At 45.3% G+C, this 19,368-nt stretch overlaps 1 protein-coding gene across 1 annotated transcript in view; it reads left to right on the top strand.

Annotated features, from left to right (window-relative positions):
- Positions 1–15,776, top strand: part of LOC124795492 (speckle-type POZ protein B-like) — a 72,904-nt gene extending 57,128 nt beyond the window's left edge. The window contains exon 2 of the mRNA XM_047259538.1: positions 13,977–15,776. Coding sequence (XP_047115494.1) covers positions 14,002–15,060 — 1,059 coding nt within the window. The 5' untranslated portion in view covers positions 13,977–14,001 and the 3' untranslated portion in view covers positions 15,061–15,776. The remainder of the gene's footprint in view (positions 1–13,976) is intronic.
- The last annotated feature ends 3,592 nt before the right edge of the window (positions 15,777–19,368 follow it).

Raw genomic sequence — 19,368 nt, 5'->3', positions numbered from 1 at the left:
GAAGAAACAAAGAACATATTAACGCACTGTATTTTGTAAAAAACGCTTTCAGACGAACTAAAATAGGTCTTTTTTGTATGTGATTCTTCTTGTTATCTACCATGACGGAAACATAATCTTCCCTTCCTACGTCTTGTTTCACATTTACAGGTTAACTTGTTCTGAAGTCTCATGCGTTCTGGAGAAGCAGCTGCACCACTACGGTCTTTAACTTTTCTTGCTACACATACCACGTGCCTTGTGACTCCAAAAGTAGCGGCTACTTTGGTAATGTTCCACGAAGGTTATAAAAGTGTTTAAACTCATATCATAGCTGAACTTCTACATTTATGAGTGAAGAATCCCATTACATATATGTTTTGCACTGTTCACATGGACTTCCCACAAGATACAGGTCGTTCGTATGTTATTTGTTGTCCGCAGCTCGTGGTCGTGCGGTAGCGTTCTCGCTTCCCGCGCCCGGGTTCGATTCCCGGCGGGGTCAGGGATTTTCTCTGCCTCGTGATGACTGGGTGTTGTGTGATGTCCTTAGGTTAGTTAGGTTTAAGTAGTTCTAAGTTCTAGGGGACTGATGACCATAGATGTTAAGTCCCATAGTGCTCAGAGCTATTTGTTATTTGTTTGTTCGCAGGGGGTCAAATCGCATGAAGGTTTCTGGGAACACAGGTTCAGTACAGTGAGGGCAATTGCAGGAACACGGTCGCACGTCGTGCATTTCTAGTCACTACTGTTAACACCTTTCTAATGGACAGACTTTCAACATAGGTAGATGGGACCACTATGGCAGCTCGTGAAAATGTTTTGTTGGCGCAGCTGAAAGTGCGGCAGTATGTGGCTTTCAAATACAGCGAAATCTGATACATAAGACACATTTCTCATTTATCACATGAATTTAAAAATGTTGAGGTTAACTGCGTGTTAGCTGCTGAATCGCAGTTCCTTCCGTGGCCCAGTAGAAAGATGCTGTTTAGGTCCCCTTCTCTAACGTTATACGAGGGTTGCAACTTTAATACTGGCAACTATTTATTTACATCTCGTACAAAATAGATGCGTGTTTCAAAGTTTTACTAATCTTCAAAGTAGGCACCAGCATTGTGTATAACCCGTAGCCAGCGATGTGGAAGTCCTAGGATACTCTTTAACAGCGACAGTCGTGTTGAGAGTTCGAGCGGCGCGGACTATCGCCTGACGAATTTGTAGCGGTTCTGAAGCGAATAACGTGAAGTGTTTCTTTCAGTTTTGGAAGCGAGTTGAACTTGCAATGGCTTAAGTCAGGGGAGTGCAGTAGGTGGTATAGCACTTAGCAGCCCCATCAGTCAAACAAATCAGTAGCAGCTTGCACTGTGCGTGCTTGAGCATTGTCCTGCGGAATGATGGTCAGGTCCTGCAGAGTGTCATCACATCTGTCTCTAAGCTAGTCGTAGGTAGACCGTTCGCCGGGTGCAAGTTTTCGATTTGAAGCCAATTCGGCGAGTTGGCGCGTCGATGGGGATGAAATGATGATGATTAGAACAACGCAACACCCAGTACGTGAGCGGAGAAAATCTCCGACCTAGCCGGTAATCGAACCCGACCTGTCCATCATTTTGCAGGACAATGCTCAAGCACGTACAGTGCAAGCTGTTTCTGATTTGTTTGACACTGATAGGGCTGATAAGTGCTATACCATCTACTGCACTCCCCTGACTTACGCTCTCGTGAGTTCAACTTGATTTCTAAACTGGAGGAAACGCATTACGACATTTGCTTCAGAACTGCTACAAATTCGTAGGGCAATAGACCGCGCCGCTCTGTCAACACAACGGGCACTGCTAAGAGTATCCTACGACTTCCACATCGGTGGCAACGCTACTTTGAAGGTCAGTAAAACTTTGGAACACGCTTCTGTTTTGTAATGGGAAGGAAATCAGCCGTGCCCTTTCAAAAGAACCATTTGCCAGAAGCGATTTTGGGAAGCCACAGGAAACCTATATCAGGATATCAGGATGGCAGGATGCGGGTTTGAACCGTCACCACTGCGTCATCTCGCTCTGTTGGCAAGATGTTTCCGTTTCTTCGCCCGGTAATGCGCAATTTGTACTGAGATATTGCACTTGTTACGATATTCGATTTGAGCTGTGTATCTGACTTTTTTGGATTCGATTGATTTGGGGGAAGAGACCAAACAGCGAGGTCGTCGGTCTCATTGGATTAGGGAAGGAAGTCGGCCGTGACCCATCAAAGGAACCATCCCGGCATTTGCCTTAAACGATTTAGGGAAATCGCGGAAAACCTAAATCAGGATGGCCGGACGCGGGATTGAACCATCGTCCTCCCAAATGCGAGACCAGTACGCTAACCACTGCGCCACCTCGCTCGGTTCTGTATCTGATATGACAACTATCTTTTTGACCGAGCGAGGTGGCTGAAATTCACAACTAGCCCCAGTGAATTAGTTTTCCCATCATCAAGTTAAACTAACTGCATTTAATGTTTATATTGAACTGATGTGCTTGCGTGTCGCTGAAAATGCGTTATACCGGCATTTTTTTCTTTGCTGATAAAAATATCTTACGGCTGCATTTTTCTTTCTTTATTATTTTTACGCTTTCTGTTAATTTTAGCTCATCTGGTACTTCATTTACCGCAGTGGTTATGCCATTAGAAGTTTTATTGTAGAGGAACATGGTTCAAATGCTTCGCCGACTATTCTTGTAGGGGTTTCAGTGCCCGGGATCACTTAGGCGAATACGGGGTGCTTTCCAGGAAGGTCGTAGAAGATTTCCTGCTCCATCCCAGCCAGAGTAAGCTTTTATTTCGTGTCTAACTTTTCTCATGCTCATGCCAAATGTGACACCCAGTCACTCACTAATGTCTCTTACTCTCTCTTCCGCCGACTTAATTGCATGTGCTGGCAGTTTTCCTGTGTTATGACATGACTGAAGCCAAATACTATTTCGCGTTCCTTCCACGCTGCGAAAAACTTCGTAAGCGCGGCGTATGTCAACCGACGTCGTAGGTAAAAAGTCTAAAAACAAGAGGGGAAGGCAGATACATTTAAGTAAAAAATGCTGAATCAGAAATATCCATAAAATAGCCAGAACAGCTCAGTCTCGTCCTTTGCGTAAGCCTCATCTTCCCTTGAGGCGCAGTACCAGCTGATTGCCATAATGAGAGAACAAATGTTTACTCGCAACGCAACACTCTTCTGCGATAAGCCTGGAACACTTATCTAACTTAAACAATTTGGACATTATCAAGGAAATATTGGCTCCATATCGTAAATGCAGATTCAAATTTTGACAAGCCTGAACTCAGCGGAATGGTCAGGCAAAGTTCTCTAAACTTTCTGAGACATTTATGCCGTGTGCTTGTGTGTCAGTCGATTGCAGCAGTGCCCAGGACAGTCAAATACCATTTGCCGGTCCGGCTCAAAATATTGATCTGTCAAATGTTTTTATCAGAACATTCAGCAGCAGAGTGGGAAATTCGCTCTTGAAGGTGATACCAGACAGAGCTTTCTTGTTTATCACCATACTACTTACTACTCATAATCTTCCCTTACAGACTCTTTTCGAAAGCAGCACAATACACGTAACGTTAGCGACAGCCCCGGACGGTGCACAAGTCCCGCCCAATCACCCTCCTCCACACCAATCCATATCCTAAGCTCCGCCCATGATCTGCCGCATGTTCCAACATCAAAGTTGTTTGTATCACAGATATGCCAGTCATAACAAGGGAGAAAATCAGTTTTTAGTACGAAATACAGTTTTTCCGGTACCATTGTGAAAAGAATTGGAAATATGTTCATTGAATATGCGAGTTGAAAAATCATCAATAAGAAAGAAAAATAAAAATGGTATCCACACTGTCTTTTTTATTTCATGAGCTTTCATCTGCACTATATCAAAAAATCTTATATTTGTTAACTGCAGTGAGCGAAAATTTCCGTCACATCGCGTAGTGTAAGAAATTCTGTTGGGAAATATTAATTGGTGGTATCGCCAAGGATGCTGTCCATTATCTCGATTGTCTAAAGCCAATGTTGTGCATAAACAAGGCAAAGTCGATGTCTTGGTTTGTTTCTGATTATCTCATTAAGACTAAAGAATATATGAGTGGGACAATGTAGAAATGCGTAATGCAAGCAGTCAAATATTTATGCAGTGACATTCTTGATTAATATTTGCCTGTGTAATCGATGAATTTTTGCTTGTGAACTCTTATGACTGCTTGCTTATAGCAGATACGAGATTACTTTGAGTTCTTCTTCAGTGTTTGAGAGCTTTAGAGCTGCCTATTGTTAAACATATGTACATAATTTGGTCAGTGTCATTCCAACACATCTTATCGTACTTTAATGTCTGTTAGATATCAGTTTTGACAGCAGTTGGCCACAACAGTCAAGATTAGGTAGCTTGTGTATGATAACTTTATTGAGAGTGCATATCTATGTTTCATTTTGACAGTATTACACAAACTGCTAGGAAGTACTAACAGCACAACACTGCTAGTATGAACAACCGCGGTAAAACAAAAAACGACCAACAAAAAAACGACATTGACGAGGACTACCAAAGATCATATTGATGCGCTCTTGGTTGGTGTGGCGGGGAGTAGGGGGGGGGGGGGGGAGGGGGTTAATGGTCGGGGCTTGTGCAAATGTCGCTAACGTTTCCTCACAATACACTGATCAGCCAGAATATTATGACCACCGACCTACTATCGTTATAAACCGATCCAGGCGATAGTAGCGTTACCTGGCAGCAAATGACTGCTAGTCAGACACACACGCGCGCTGCATGTACTAACAATGATCGTGCTGTCCGTCTGTCCGTGTGAAGAATGGGTAAGGCGCGCGACATATCTTAGTTTGACTGAAGGCAGATTGAGGTGGCACGGAGGCTCGGCCGGCCAAAGTGGCCGTGCGGTTAAAGGCGCTGCAGTCTGGAACCGCAAGACCGCTACGTCGCAGGTTCGAATCCTGCCTCGGGCATGGATGTTTGTGATGTCCTTAGGTTAGTTAGGTTTAAGTAGTTCTAAGTTCTGGGGGACTAATGACCTCAGCAGTTGAGTCCCATAGTGCTCAGAGCCATTTGAACCATTTGAACGGAGGCTCGGCACGAGCATTTCCGAAATGGCCAACTCGTCGGATGTTCGAGGAGAAACCACGTCCAGACGTCGTGGGGTGGGGTGGCCATCCCACATTACAAATGCCAGACGTCGTAGGCTGGGCAGGCTGGTAAAACAGGACAGGGGGGCGATCTGTGGCGGAACTAACATCAGACTTTAATGCTGGGCAGACTACACGCGTGTCTGAACACACGGTGCACCGAACACTCCTAACGATGGGCCTCCGCAGCCGATGACCCATGCATGTGCCGGTGTTAACACCACTACATCGGCAGCTGCGACTGAAACGGGCACTTGACCATCTGCAGTGAACATTGGCGCAGTGGCAGAACGTTGCATTGTCTGGTGAATCCCGATATCTCATTCATCATGCCGATGGGAGGGCACGAATCCTTCATCTTCCAGGGGAATCTTCTTGACTCCTGTATTGCAGGACACAATCTGGTGGCAGCTCCATTATCCTCTGGGAAACATTCACGTGGGTATTCATGTTTCCAGTGGAGCTCATGCAAGGCAGCGTGACGGCTAAGGAGTATCGCACACTGGTTGCAGAACACGTACATCCCTTCATGATGATCACGATTCCCGAAGCCAGTGGCATTTTTGATCAAGATAATGCGCCATGTCCCAAGGTCAGGTGCGTGATGGAGTGGTTCGAGGAACACAGTGGGGAGTTCCAATTGATATGCTGCCCCCCCCCCCCCCCCAACTCGCCCGATCTCAACCTTATCGAATAGTCTGGGATGTGATTGAACATGGCGTCAGAGTTCATCGCCCCCCATCCCCGGAATTTGCGGGAGTTGGTGACTTGTGCGTGAGATGTGTCAACCCCCTTCAGCTACCTACAAAGGCCCCACTGCTTCCATGCCACGACTCGTCGCCACTATCATACGTGCCAAAGGTGGACATACTGGCTATTAGGTATGTGGTCATAACGTTGTGGCTATACAGTGTATAATCGTACAGATGAAACTAAGTTCGGCGCTCTCTTGGGCGGCTGCGTTTCCTCAGATGATAACAAAAAAGGTTCTGATTTCATGTCTCTTCGACAGCGGAGACAAGATGGGGTACTAGCTAAGATGAACAAAGGTAGATCAAGAAGACATAAGTACCATTATTGACAGACAGCGTTCACATGAAATGATTGCAGGGCATCACGGAGAGCCTAAATCCACTCCCATGCTTTAAACTACTTCATCGTTTCGCTCGGTGAAAAGATAACTGTTGTGTCAAATGTTTGGCAATAATCTCTTTTGGATATCGTAGCTCTTCTTATTTTCTGTGCTTGCTAAGAAAAGCAGGAAAGGAATTTCATCTCGTGGAAGATAGCGTTTTGTAGCTCTGCTGTTACCCAAATATGTTTCAGCACTTTATATGAAATCTTCAGTGAGATTTTATTTTTTGTTTTCTTTCTGAAAAATTGTTGTTGTACTGTATGTTAACCAGGCACGTAGAAACGACGGAGAGGCTCCGTCTCCGCCGCAGCCGCAGTGGTCCACTTGACCCCTCCGCCGCCCCGCACCGAACCCAGGGTTATTGTGCGGTTCGGCTCCCGGTGGACCCCCCAGGGAATGTCTTTCACCATACGAGTGTAGCCCCTATGTTTGCGTGGTAGAGTAATGGTGGTGTACGCGTACGTGGAGAACTTGTTTGTGCAGCAATCGCCGACATAGTTTAACTGAGGCAGAATAAGGGGAACCAGCCCGCATTCGCCGAGGCAGATGGAAAACCGCCTAAAAACCATCCACAGACTGGCCAGTTCACCGGACCTCTACACAAATCCGCCGGGCAGATTGGTGGCGGGGACCAGGCGCTCCTTCCCGCCCGGAAAGCCGTGCGTTAGACCGCACAAAATTGTTGTTACATGTCAGCCTCTTGTGTAGTTGCACAACTTTTTGACTCAAAAGTATTTACATTTTCAAAGGGAGCGACTATGAGGTGTCAAATACGTTACATTAGTTTACATTCGGTAAACAGTAAGGCATATGTCACCGAGTTGAGACATTGTAAGTTGTCCACTTGCGCTGTGCTTAAAGATTTCGGTCTAGGATTCTAAATTTGGAGTCAACACAGATATGTAGGGTGTATCAAAATTCCTATTACAGGTTTCTAGGCGTTGCAGAGGGAGCGAGATGAATTTTCATAAGGAACCCATGTCCGGAAATGTACCGTTTGAATATAAAATAAGTTTGAAGATCAGATTCAGATCACTTTCAAATCTTCCACATCCCGGAACGCACACAAGCTGAGAAGAGGACGCCGTCGTAGTATGCTCCTGTTGTATTTATGACACTGTGTAACTCTTATGTCCGACTACGCCAGTGACAGCAAGAAACTGGTACGTTCGAAACTAGAAGAGTTTGCTTTGGTGCTCCACGGACGCGCTGCCCTCTCGACTTCGAAGCTGACGTCCGTCATCACGTGGGAGAGACACATTGCCCATGCGATATTGCGGTGTCGCGAGGGCCTGACTAATGCTTGTACTTACGTATGTAGAGCGCACCAGTGCGTACGCCATCTCGTCTGGTGTTCTGAATACTCACGATTTCCTGTTTGCAGTAGGGATCGGACGCGCTTCTCTGTTCCGGTGTGCCGTGCTAATTGTTCTTCCTCAGCTGGCAGTTATGTGTGGAGGCTGTTCTCCAACTAACTTCACCAAATCAACAAATACTCGGACTTCAGTGTAACTGATGTATTCTTCACCAACAGTTCACATTAACATATTGCAGAATACCAGATTAATACAACAGCTGCCAGAGCAGACAATGTGACAGATCGTCACCCAAGGTCCAGATCAACACCATTTGATATCTCTGCACAGAGAAGAAGCCGGTCGCGCATTGTCGTCCGCAGTGCTATTCCGTGAGCCGAGCTCGTCTCTGCCGCGGCACCAGCACGGAGTAATCGGCCACACAGCACAGCAGGTGGCAATGTTTGGAGACCCGTACCAATACAACATGGCATCCATGGATTATTCCGTCTCTGCACAGCACTTCCCGCATTTGCCACACTGTGGGCTGGACGATCTTTTTGCGAAACGTACACTTTAAGAATACTTCCGACATATTTCGTCGGCTAAGTTAAACACTGACTGTGACATGGTATTTCCTACAATATAGCCTGTGACACTACAGTGTGTAGCTACAGCCCACAAGTCAAAACTCACTGATTCGCTGTGTGTTTACTGTGAAGCTGGGGATTTGAAAGTGATCCGATTCTCCGTCTGATTTGACATCCAAACTGTACATTTCGGGGCATGGGATTCGTATCGAAACTTCGTCTAACCCTTCTACAGCGCCTAGATACCTGTAATAGGAATTTAGAATCACCCTGTCTCTTTGTTCATTACCTGACATGACGCTATTACTTGTGTATGCTGGTAGTTCTATTGTTCACCATACATTTCTACAGCTTGACATCTGCAAACACCGAAACGTTTTCTATTTTTCTGTCTTTCGTTCATTTCATACTGAGAATCGCTATAAAGGGTGTCACTCATAAGTGTCGTCAGGCGATGCCCCTCTATTGTTTCGGCAGATATTTGAAATTTTGTTCCTGCAACGTGTATCTGTAGTCAGCGCAAACAAATGCTGCTCATCACGCCTTTCATCTGACTCTCACCATCGAGGGAAACCATCGGTTTGTTTCTCGTTACACGCAAAATGATTTTGAAATAAGAATCTTACGTGTCCATTCGACAGAGCGCTCCCACATTAGTCCAGAGAGCTATTCGTTTTACCGATATAGGTTAACGGGAGGAGTAATATCCGAGGAATAAGGAGTACTCTAGCAGCGACAACACCGCCCTGGCCTGTGCTTACTGCTACCAACATACAGAAGCGCGCTGCTCAGACGCTGCTGGAATATTGCTTATCCTTCGTGTTTACTGCTCTTCTTAACAGATCTCGATCAAATGAATAGCGCTCCAGACTAATCTGGGAGCGCTCTATAGAATACTCACGTAAAATTCCGTTTTAAAAGTAATATTGTTTGCAACGGGAAACAAACCCACGCTTTCCGTCGACACTAGCTGTCCCATGAAAGACGTTGCGAACAGGATTCGTTTGGGGTGACACCAGCTACATGTTGCATAAGTTAAGTTGCAAATATCTGCCGAAACACCAAAGGAAATACGCCAGTCGCCGCCTGGAAGTTCAGTCGTACTCATATGCACTGATCAGCCAGAACATTATGACCATCGACCTGGTATCGATATAGACCCGTCCAGGCGATAGCAGCGTCACCTGGCGAGGAATGACTGTTAGCCAGACACACGCACGGTGCATGTAGTGTCAGTGAGCGTGCCGTCCATGTGTACAATGGGGAAAGCGTGTGGTCTGTCGTGGGGTTGGGCGAGCATCACTCATTACAGATGTCGGATGTCGCAGGCTAGGCAGAACGGTAATACAGGATAGGCGGCGAACTGTGGCGGAACTAACATCAGACTTTAATACTGGTTGGTTGGTTGGTTGGTTTGTTTGTTTGGGGAAGGAGACCAGACAGCGTGGTCTTCAGTCTCATCGGATTAGGGAAGGATTGGGAAGGAAGTCGGCCGTGCCCTTTCAGAGGAACCATCTCGGCATTTGCCTGGAGTGATTTAGGGAAATCACGGAAAACCTAAATCAGGATGGCCGGACGCGGGATTGAACCGTCGTCCTCCCGAAAGCGAGTCCAGTGTCTAACCACTGCGCCACCCCGCTCGGTGAGACTTTAATACTGGGTACAGCACAAGTAGAGTGTGTGTGTGTGTGTGTGTGTGTGTGTGTGTGTGTGTGTGTGTGTGTGTGTACACATTGCGCCGAACTCTCCTAACGATGGGCGTCCGCAGCCGACGACCCATGCATGTGCCAATGGTAACACGACGATATCGGCAACTGCGACCGAAATGGACACGTGACCATCGGCACAGGACATTGGTGCAGTGGCAGAATATTATAGGGTCTGATGAGTTCCGATATCTTCTTCATTAAGCCTACGGGGGGCGCGAATTCGCTCCTTGGCATCTGTACTGCAGGACAGAGACAAGCTGGCGGCGCTCCATAATGTTCTGGGAAACATTCGCGTCAGCATCTGTGGATCCAGTGGAGCTCGTCCAAGGCTCTATGACGGCCAAGGAGTATCGTACACTTGTTGCACACCACGTACACCCTTTCATGAAGATTATGCTTCCCGACGGCAGTGGTATTTTTCGATAAGATAATGCGCCATCATAAGGCCAAGAGTGTGATTAAGTGGTTTGACGAACACAGCGACGAGCTTGAGTTGATGTGCTGGCCTCGCAACTCGCCAGATCTGAACCCAATCGAACACATCTGGGATGTGCTTGAACGTGGCGGCAGACTTCATCTCTCCCCCCCCCCCCCCCTCCCCGGAATTTATAGGAATTAGAAAACTTCTGTGTGCAGATATAGTGCCAACAACCTCCAGCGACCTGCTGAGACCTCATTACTTCCATGTCACGACTCATCGCCGCTGTTCAAATGGTTCAAATGGCTCTGAGCACTATGGGACTTAACATCTATGGTCATCAGTCCCCTAGAACTTAGAACTATTTAAACCTAACTAACCCAAGGACATCACACAACACCCAGCCATCACGAGGCAGAGAAAATCCCTGACCCCGCCGGGAATCGAACCCGGGAACCCGGGCGCGGGAAGCGAGAACGCTACCGCACGACCTCGCCGCTGTTATCCGTGCCAAATGTGGACGTACCGGCTGTTAGGTTGGTGGTCAAATGTACTGGCTGATGATTGTAATATTCCAATGTGTCCCAGATAAAAACAATTCATACAGCAGTAGGCGCTAATCGGGATTCCCACCCAGGAAGCCGCTGCAGAAAACGTGGCCAGTAGTCAGATCACTACCACGGGATACTTCCCGTCTTCCCTTCAGCTAACCACAGCAGGCGGTAGACAGGTAGTCCAGGCTTTTCTTGTTCATGAGCTCGTGGCAGACCGCCGTCCCCCCCCCCCCCCCCCTTTCGAGTCACTCCGCACTCCTCAAACCAACCGCTTAGTGCTTCCGCACCACACCGGGCCGAAGACCCTCATGACAATCAAAGTGGCAGTAAATATTATAAAAGAGATTGAAGTAGAGGATAACTGACCGGAGCATTTCGCAAGACATGTTGAATAATTCTGTTTTTGTCTCCGACCAGGATAACAATATAATAAAAGCTTTGGAAAGTCGCGGACTGATTCCTTGCGCTTCTCATTGTATTAATATAGCGCTTAGTCCCATTTTCCATGAAGATAGCTTCTTGTTAAATGACGCCCCGAATATCGCAGAAACAATAACTACAGCAAAATGCGCTGTGCAGTACATGAAGAAAAATGGCTTCTGCTCGTGTTTGAATTCAACTTTGGTCCACGAGAGGTCTGCTTTACCGACGGAACGGAATTCCGATTACAGACAGCAGCGATCTGACAATGAACTTCCAGGAAGAATTGTGGATTTCTTTAAACCATTTAAGTGGCTACAGCTGATTAATAGGCGAAAAAGAATCTACAATCTAGTTAGTTTTTTTGGCTTTAACAAGCGTCAGCAAATCTGCAGTGTCAATAGAAATGATTGTGTAGCGAGTTCAATTACTAAAGGTAAAAATACGGTATCATTCTGATGTGAAGAAAAGATACCGTAATAGAAGTGTAGTATTAAATAAGTATTGTTCAACAGGAGGTGCAAAGGATTAAAGATAGACATCTGACTTACTTTTCTATGTAACAGAGATGTAATTACTTCCAAATAAAATTCCTGCGTTCCTTCAGCCGTCTTCCCGCGATCTCAGTAAGCTTGGCATAAACGAAAATCGGAGAATATGAAAATCGGAGAATTCTTAGCTGTGTGCTACAATTGTGTACAAAGTATGGACGTACAACATGCAATAATTAATGTAATAGTTTTCGCACAGTTACTGCATGTTTTCGAGGTAAGCCTTCATGATTTCCAGGTCAGTTCTGTATGACTTCTCTCCCTCTCTCGCTCCTTTGCTCGTTAACTTAGAACCTTCAAGCGCAGATGACACCACATAGAGAGATTGTTTCAAGGATTGGAAGAATAACAAATTCTCCGCAGCACATGCTTCCCGGAGATGATTACCGTATCTTGAAGTGGTGGTGGACACATGTGAAGGATGTACCAGGTCTGGCTGCAACTGTAAAAAGAATTTTATGCATCTGAACAACAGGCGCACCCAGTGAACGATGCTTTAGTAAAAGTGGCATGTTCTTAACAAATCGCCGTAACCAATAAACCTCAATGCGCGCCAGCGAACTACTGCTGAACAACATTAACTTTCTTCTCTTACAAACAAGTGTTGTCTTTATAACGAAGTCATTTCCCAGATTTCAGTGTTAGTGTTTATTTAATGTATAAGTAATTTTATATTAATGACAAACAAAATAAACCGTATGTTTGTAAACGAGTCCTATATTTTTTTGTGTTTGTACTTAAATATCGAAGTGTTCATGGAAACGTTATATTTGTGTCAAAAAAAGAGAGATTCAGGAAAAGTAGTAAAGAAAAAGAGGGGGAGAAGGAAGGGAGGGTGAGAGAGTCGTTCGACGTGCAGTACGGGCTGGCGAGGGAAAGATAAAATATTAATGATTAATGGAAACTACCGCAGCTGTACTATTGCATTTTTATTGTGTCAAGATAGTTTTAGTTCTTATGAACATCATCAGGATGCCTGCGAGTTGTTTATGCGATGACATTGGCACAACTCGTAGGCAGCCTGTGATGCTCTAAAGAACGAAACCGGTCGTGACACAATAAAGCGTCAGTCAGAATTGGTGCTCAGTGTGACCACGGCGAAGACCGCTCACACTCGGTTATTCGCATATTCGTAGTCTCGATAGCAGACATGGAGGTAGTATGGGACCGAGCAGTCATATGGGATCGGCCAATGGCAGCTCTGTCTACCGCTTCAGCAGACGAATCCTATCCGCTCAAACGTGGAAGGTTGCAACACTAGTGTCTAGTCTTACCCGGTTGCCCTAACGCCACTGCCCGACGGCTAGCACGTTCGCATAATATTCAATAAGTTTGAACGTCGAAAGCCCTTGAGACGCATATCGCACTACAGCGGCATCAGTTACATCTCAGTATGTACTATAACCGCGTGAAAGATGAATAAAACTGGTGACTCGTTGGGTGCATTCTTCTCTTGCTAATATGTATACGTTTGATGTAGCCCGTCACGAATTGTCCTCTGCGACAACCTCTTCATCTGCTCCCAATGTCCTCAGTGTTGTAAGATGTATTCCAGTCTCTGCCTTCCTCTAAAGCTTTTATCCCGGGATTATTGCACGTCCTGTCACTTCTTTTAGTCAATGTTTTACGTATGTTCGTATTTTAGACGATTCTTCGGAGAACCTCTGCATCCTTGTCTTATCAGCCCACCTTATTATAAACGTTCTTCTATAACAGCACATCTCAGACACTTCGATCCTCTTCTTTTCCGCTTTCCCCACAGTCCAGGATCACTTCAAAACAATGCTCTGCTCCAAACATATATTCTCAGAGATTTCTTCCTCAAATTATCGTCTGTGTTTGATAGTAGTAGACTTCTTTGGTCAGAAATGCTCTCTTTGTATGTGCTAGCCTGCTGTTTATGTCCACTTTGCTTCGTCTGTAAAGTGTTATTTGACCTCCAAGCTAGCAGGATTACTTTTCTTCGTCTACTTCTTGACCTCCGATTTGTTTGTTAAGTTTATTACTAATTTCATTTCTGCAGATCCTCATTACACATCCCATTCGTAATGCTTGTTTATACGGCAGACAGTCTAAGTTACGGCTATAGCCGTACCTATACTAAATAATTATGAACAACATTATACATGTCCTTTTATTCTGTTTTCAGGCTGAGTCGATTCGAAGAAAGGGAGATGAGTACGGACTTGTCTCCTTTGTCTGCTGACAACATCCCACCATCTCCGACGCTGGCCGCAGGCGAGGACACAGTCTGCGACTTGGGCAGCGTGAGGTTCGGAACCGACAAAGTCGTCTGCAGCTGGACCATCTTGGACTACAACAATTGGCCTCAAGGGGTGGACGAAGTGAAGTCACCCAAGTTCTGGCACTGCAGTTCCAGCGAGTGGTGTATGGTGCTGTCGAAAGAGAGAGGCGCCTGGTACCTCTGCTTCCAGCTGCTGTCTTCTCAGAAAGACGCTACCGTGCGAGCGAGGCTAAAAGCGTCGCTAGTTTCGAGCAGGGGTAAAAAGTACGAGGTTTACCCGTCGGAATTCGTCTGTCTCGATGCCCCGAAGAAGACGGTGTGGAGGTGCGTGAGTGGTTGCTTCGAAGCGGAGAACGGCTTCAATAACGTGCTGAAGTTCCTGGGAGAGGTGAGCACGCCGTGCGTGATAACAGAGCCGTACCGCAGCGTTGCCCTGCAGAGGCCTCGGCGCAGCGTCACAGACGACCTGGCAGCGCTGCTGGAGTCGGGCCAGCTGTCTGACGTGAAGCTGTGGGCGGGTGACACCGAGTTCCAAGCGCACAGGGCCGTGCTGTGCGCGCGCAGCCCCGTCTTCTCCGCCATGCTGCGGCATGACACCCAGGAGGCCCGCACGGGCAGCGTCCACGTCAAGGATGTCGAGGCGGACGTCCTGAGTGAGGTCCTGCGGTTCATCTACACCGACAGCACCCCTCTCCTGGAGAAGATGGCTGACAGGCTGCTGGTGGCGGCTGATAAATACGATTTGCCCCAACTGAAGGAACTCTGCGAGGTGGAGTTGGCCAAGAACCTCACCGTGGACAACGCTGCCGCTACCGCTGTCATCGCCTTGAGCCACTCTTGCGACGTCCTCAAGCGGTCGGTCATCAGCTTCGTGAAGCGCCATCTCGTACCCATCATGGGCAGCGAAGGCTGGGCGACAGCTGTTAGCAATCACGCCGAAATCGTCGTCGAGATGAGCCGTTTGGTAGCAGAAGAGCCTGTTGGTTAATGGCAGTTACAGTTCAATTCGCCATTACAGATCACTCTATTTCCTGAAAATCGTGCTGTTGATCCTTGAGTCGTCTCCAGCGTGCAACGTCTTGCCTCTAAACAGTGTTGTTAGCTCATTTAACCATAGATCTAAATTTGATCCCAACTAACAGGAAGCTACATATGCATGTACGCAAGTATCACATTGTCATTGAAGTCATCTAACTATAGTATATGCTCTGTGCTCTTTTTTGTTACTGATAGCTGCAAAAAGCAGACATTTCAAGGAGGCTTTTGAGTAGCCGCCTGCAGGTAAGCGCTAGGCACAACAAAACATCTAACGTTGTGGAATTTAAAACAAAAGAACATGGTCCTTGTAAGACATCTATAATATTGTACCCATAAAAACTACTTATTTTTAAGTAGCACATTGTCTAATCACAACTGTAAACTGTGCGTGAGATTACCGATAAGCTCGAGCATTGTGTAGTTGAGAAAAAAGTTTCGATTACAGTTCTTCTGAAATAAACATGCAGTTTTGTAGTGAGGGTTTTGCGTCGTAACTGAGTCAAGCAGTTCCTGGCCAGCTTAGTTAGATAGTAAAATACGACAGAGTAACGAGTTCGTTGCCACCGTCTGGGTAAACATTAATACTGCACCCTACCTCCTCTCCCACAGATTTGGAGCGGCTTCAGTTTGTTTATTGTCCCTTTAAGCTTCAGGGGCGGCACTTTGGAAGCGAGTTCTCGGCGAGAATCTTTTTTTTTTTTTGCCATTTTTATAGAGCAAAGATTTTTCCAGTTATATTGTAATCTGCTTATTTTTACTTTTTACTTTATTCATCAGCCAATAGATTCCCAAAACACTAGTAGCTCTTGTATATTTCGTTTCTAGTAATAACAAAGTGAATTTTCCTTTGTTTACATGGCTCTAAAAGTAGTCTGATGTACACTCAGTTCATCTTTATTTTGCAATAGAATACAGTGTGTTGCTAATGTGGCATTGCTGGTTTAACGCCAAGTTGAAAGAAATATAAGCACTTGTGGTCTGACTAAATTTGAGACCAGCCACATAGAATTTGGCCTTATGAGTAGTTTACTCCTTGTGCTTTTCACTATGCGCCTGTGGGTCAGCGCTAGGTGCGACAGAATCACTCCACGCTGTAGGATTTAAACAAAATGGTCCTCGCAAGACGTATCTAATATTATACGTGACCAAATGCAGATTCTGGCCTGCAAATTTTGGCGAAACAACCTTCGCACACAGTCACTAACGTATGAAATTGGAATATGTAACGAACAATGGAAAATCCTGGATGGAATGTAACAATTGTTGAATATATAACAAAATTCATTATGAATTGATTCTTTGAGTTATTAGTGAAAACATTACTCACCTTCAGAGAAGTACCCTTCAAAGCGTCGTCTCTGAATGTCCTCCCAGAAACACTAGCAGTTCCTGTATAGTTTGTTTCTATCGACAACAGCGCTACTTTCCTTTATTTACACAGTGTTGTAGGCAACTCAGTCTCAAGTAACACTTCGTGTTGCAACAGTAGACCGATGTTACTCTGGGGTTGGTTGCCAGTAAGAGGAAAGAAGGCGTTTTCTTCTTTCCAGTAAGTGCCAGCTGGATAATTTCTACAAGATCCCTTATTAATTTATACTCCCATTGTTTTGCATTCTTTTGAAGTTGCCACTTAACGTCTATTTGCATGCAGAGATACGTCATCTCTAGCATACAGGATTCCCCATTTTCATTGACCTTGAAATCAGACATTTAGATTCGCAGTTATAATCAAATATTTTAATTAAGTAGTTGGTTACATAGATTATTACATAACCAGTGTTAATGATGGTTGGTTGAGGGCTGAATTACTTCAAGAACTACAGCCACTAGCCTCTTATTTATATTTAGCTTTATTCAAAGATAGGTTTCAGACTTTTAGCCATCTTTAAGTTGCGTAATACATTTAGATCTTCATCAGCCACATGCCGAATGCTGCGTTGTGTCATTGCATCAGTGGAGCCACTTCTTACACAACAAAAGAAAATGCATCTGGCACCAAATTTTTATATCGTGTCTGATTTGTTTCCTGCGAGCGGATCAAGAAGAGGGAGCTAGACACTAACCTGGTAGAGGTGGAGTGGGCTCGTCCAACTTGTAGTTATAGAGCAGAATCTGTAAAGCTGGAATAACTTCAAACTAGGGAACTCAGTGTGATTGTAAATAAGCTTCTAACAAAGAAGAGAGAGAGAGTTGGAGTAAACATTACTCAAGCTTATGAGGCACTGACATCCTAACTAAACTGTGGGAGGTGTTAGTATCATGTAACCACCACTCTGTGCAACCAAGTGCCAGGAGAATCTAAGTCCCGCCCCCCTGAGGCAGAGTAGCGCAGTGATGACGTCTGAGGCTGAATACTATCGCAATCCCTGACATGCTGTTAAGCTGCTGTTTATATGTCTCCTGTGACGTTGCTATAATGCTTGGGAAAACTACCATCGCTCTGGCTGTCTTCCGATCCTCAGATCTGTCACGTAGCTGCTCTGAGTGGAGGTTTCCTATTATCACGCGCTGCACCGCGCTGACTCCTTCCATTGTGTGCTAACTTTGTGTAGAGGCTTTCCATCTGTTGAAACACATTAATCCGTATAACAGTGGCTCCTACTGCTGTATTACAGGACCGTAACGTCACAGACAGCTTAACGTACGCCTATTCGTAATTTAATCTCGACGTCACATCCTTCTGAATATGCTTACTGTATTAATCACTTGGTCTCCTTGTACAATTTTTACCCCTCACACTTCCCTCCGATACTAAATTGGTGATCACTTGATGTCTCAAAATGTGTCCTATCGACCAATCCCTTCTTCTGGTCAAGTGTCTGAACCGATAGCTGAGTGGTCAGCGTGATGGGTTGCTGTCCTATGGGCCCGGGTTCGATTTACGGCTGGGTCGGAGATTTTCTCCGCTCAGGGACTGGGTATTGCGTGGTCTTCATCATCATTTCATCCCCACCCGGCGCGCAGGTCGCCCAATGTGGCACCGAATGTAATAAGACCTGCACCAAGGCGCCCGGACCTGCCTCGCATGGAGCCTCCCGGCCAATGACGCCAAAAGCTCATTTCTATTTTTTCTGGTCAATTTGTGCCACAAATTTCTATTCTCCTCAATTCTATTTAGTGCCTTCTTATTACTTACGTGATCTACCCATCTAATCTACAGAAGTCTTCTGTAGCACCAGATTTCAAAAGCATCTATTCTCTGCATGTCTATACTATTTATTAAAGGCAAATACCTTCAGAAAACACTTCCTAACATTTAAGTATACATTTGAAGTTTACAAACTTTTCTTCTTCTGAAATGCTTTCCTTCCAATTGCGTCTACGTTTTATATCCTATCTACTCCGGTCGTCGTCAGCTATTGCTGCCCAAATAGCAAAATCCCTCTACTACCTCCAGTGTCTCTTTTCCAGATCTGATTTCCTCAGCATCACCTGATTTAATTCAGGTACATTTCTTTATCCTCGTCTTGCTCTTGTTGATGTTCCTCTTATGTCCTGTTTTCAAGACACTGCCCATTCCTTTCAACTGCTCATCCAAGTCCTTTGCTGTCTCTGACAGAATTGTAATGTCACTGGCAAACCTCAAGGATTGTATTTCTCCTCGTTGAACTTTAAATCCTAAACTTTAATTCCTACTCATAATTTTGTTTTGTTTCCTTCACTGCTTGCTCACTGTACAGATCGAATCACATCTGGGATAAGCTATAAGCCTGTCTCACTTCATTGTTAACCACTGCCTCCATTTCATGTCCCTCGACTCGTATAGCACCACCTGGTATCTGTACAAGTTGTAAATAGCCATTCGCTTCCTGTATTTTTACCAGTGATACTTTCAGAATTTCAAAGAAAGTATTCCAGTCAACATTCTCAAGAGCTTTTGTTAAGTCTACAAATGCTATAAACGTAGGTTTGCCTTTCATTGATATGTCTTCTAAGATAAGTCGCAGGGTCAGTACCGCATCACGTCTTCTACATTTCTCCGGAATCTAGACTGATCTTTCTTGACATCAGCTTCCAGGTTTTTCCATTCTTCTGTAAGGAATTCGTGTTAGTATTTTGCAATTATATTTTCTTGAAGTCTGAGGATATTTCGCCTGTCTTATACATCTTGCACACCTGATGGAAAAGTTTTGTCGTAGCTGGTTCTCCAAAGGCTATCGGTAGTTGTGCCGGAATGTCGTCTACTCCTGGTGTCTTGTTTTGACTTAGGTCTTTTAGTGCTCTATCAAATTCTTCTCGCAGTATCATACCTCTTATC

The sequence above is a fragment of the Schistocerca piceifrons genome, chromosome 4 (assembly GCF_021461385.2).
Source record: "Schistocerca piceifrons isolate TAMUIC-IGC-003096 chromosome 4, iqSchPice1.1, whole genome shotgun sequence".
Taxonomy (NCBI): Eukaryota; Metazoa; Arthropoda; class Insecta; order Orthoptera; family Acrididae; genus Schistocerca; species Schistocerca piceifrons.
The sequence above is the reverse complement of the archived record's forward strand: the minus strand, read 5'-3'. Positions and strand labels throughout refer to the sequence as shown.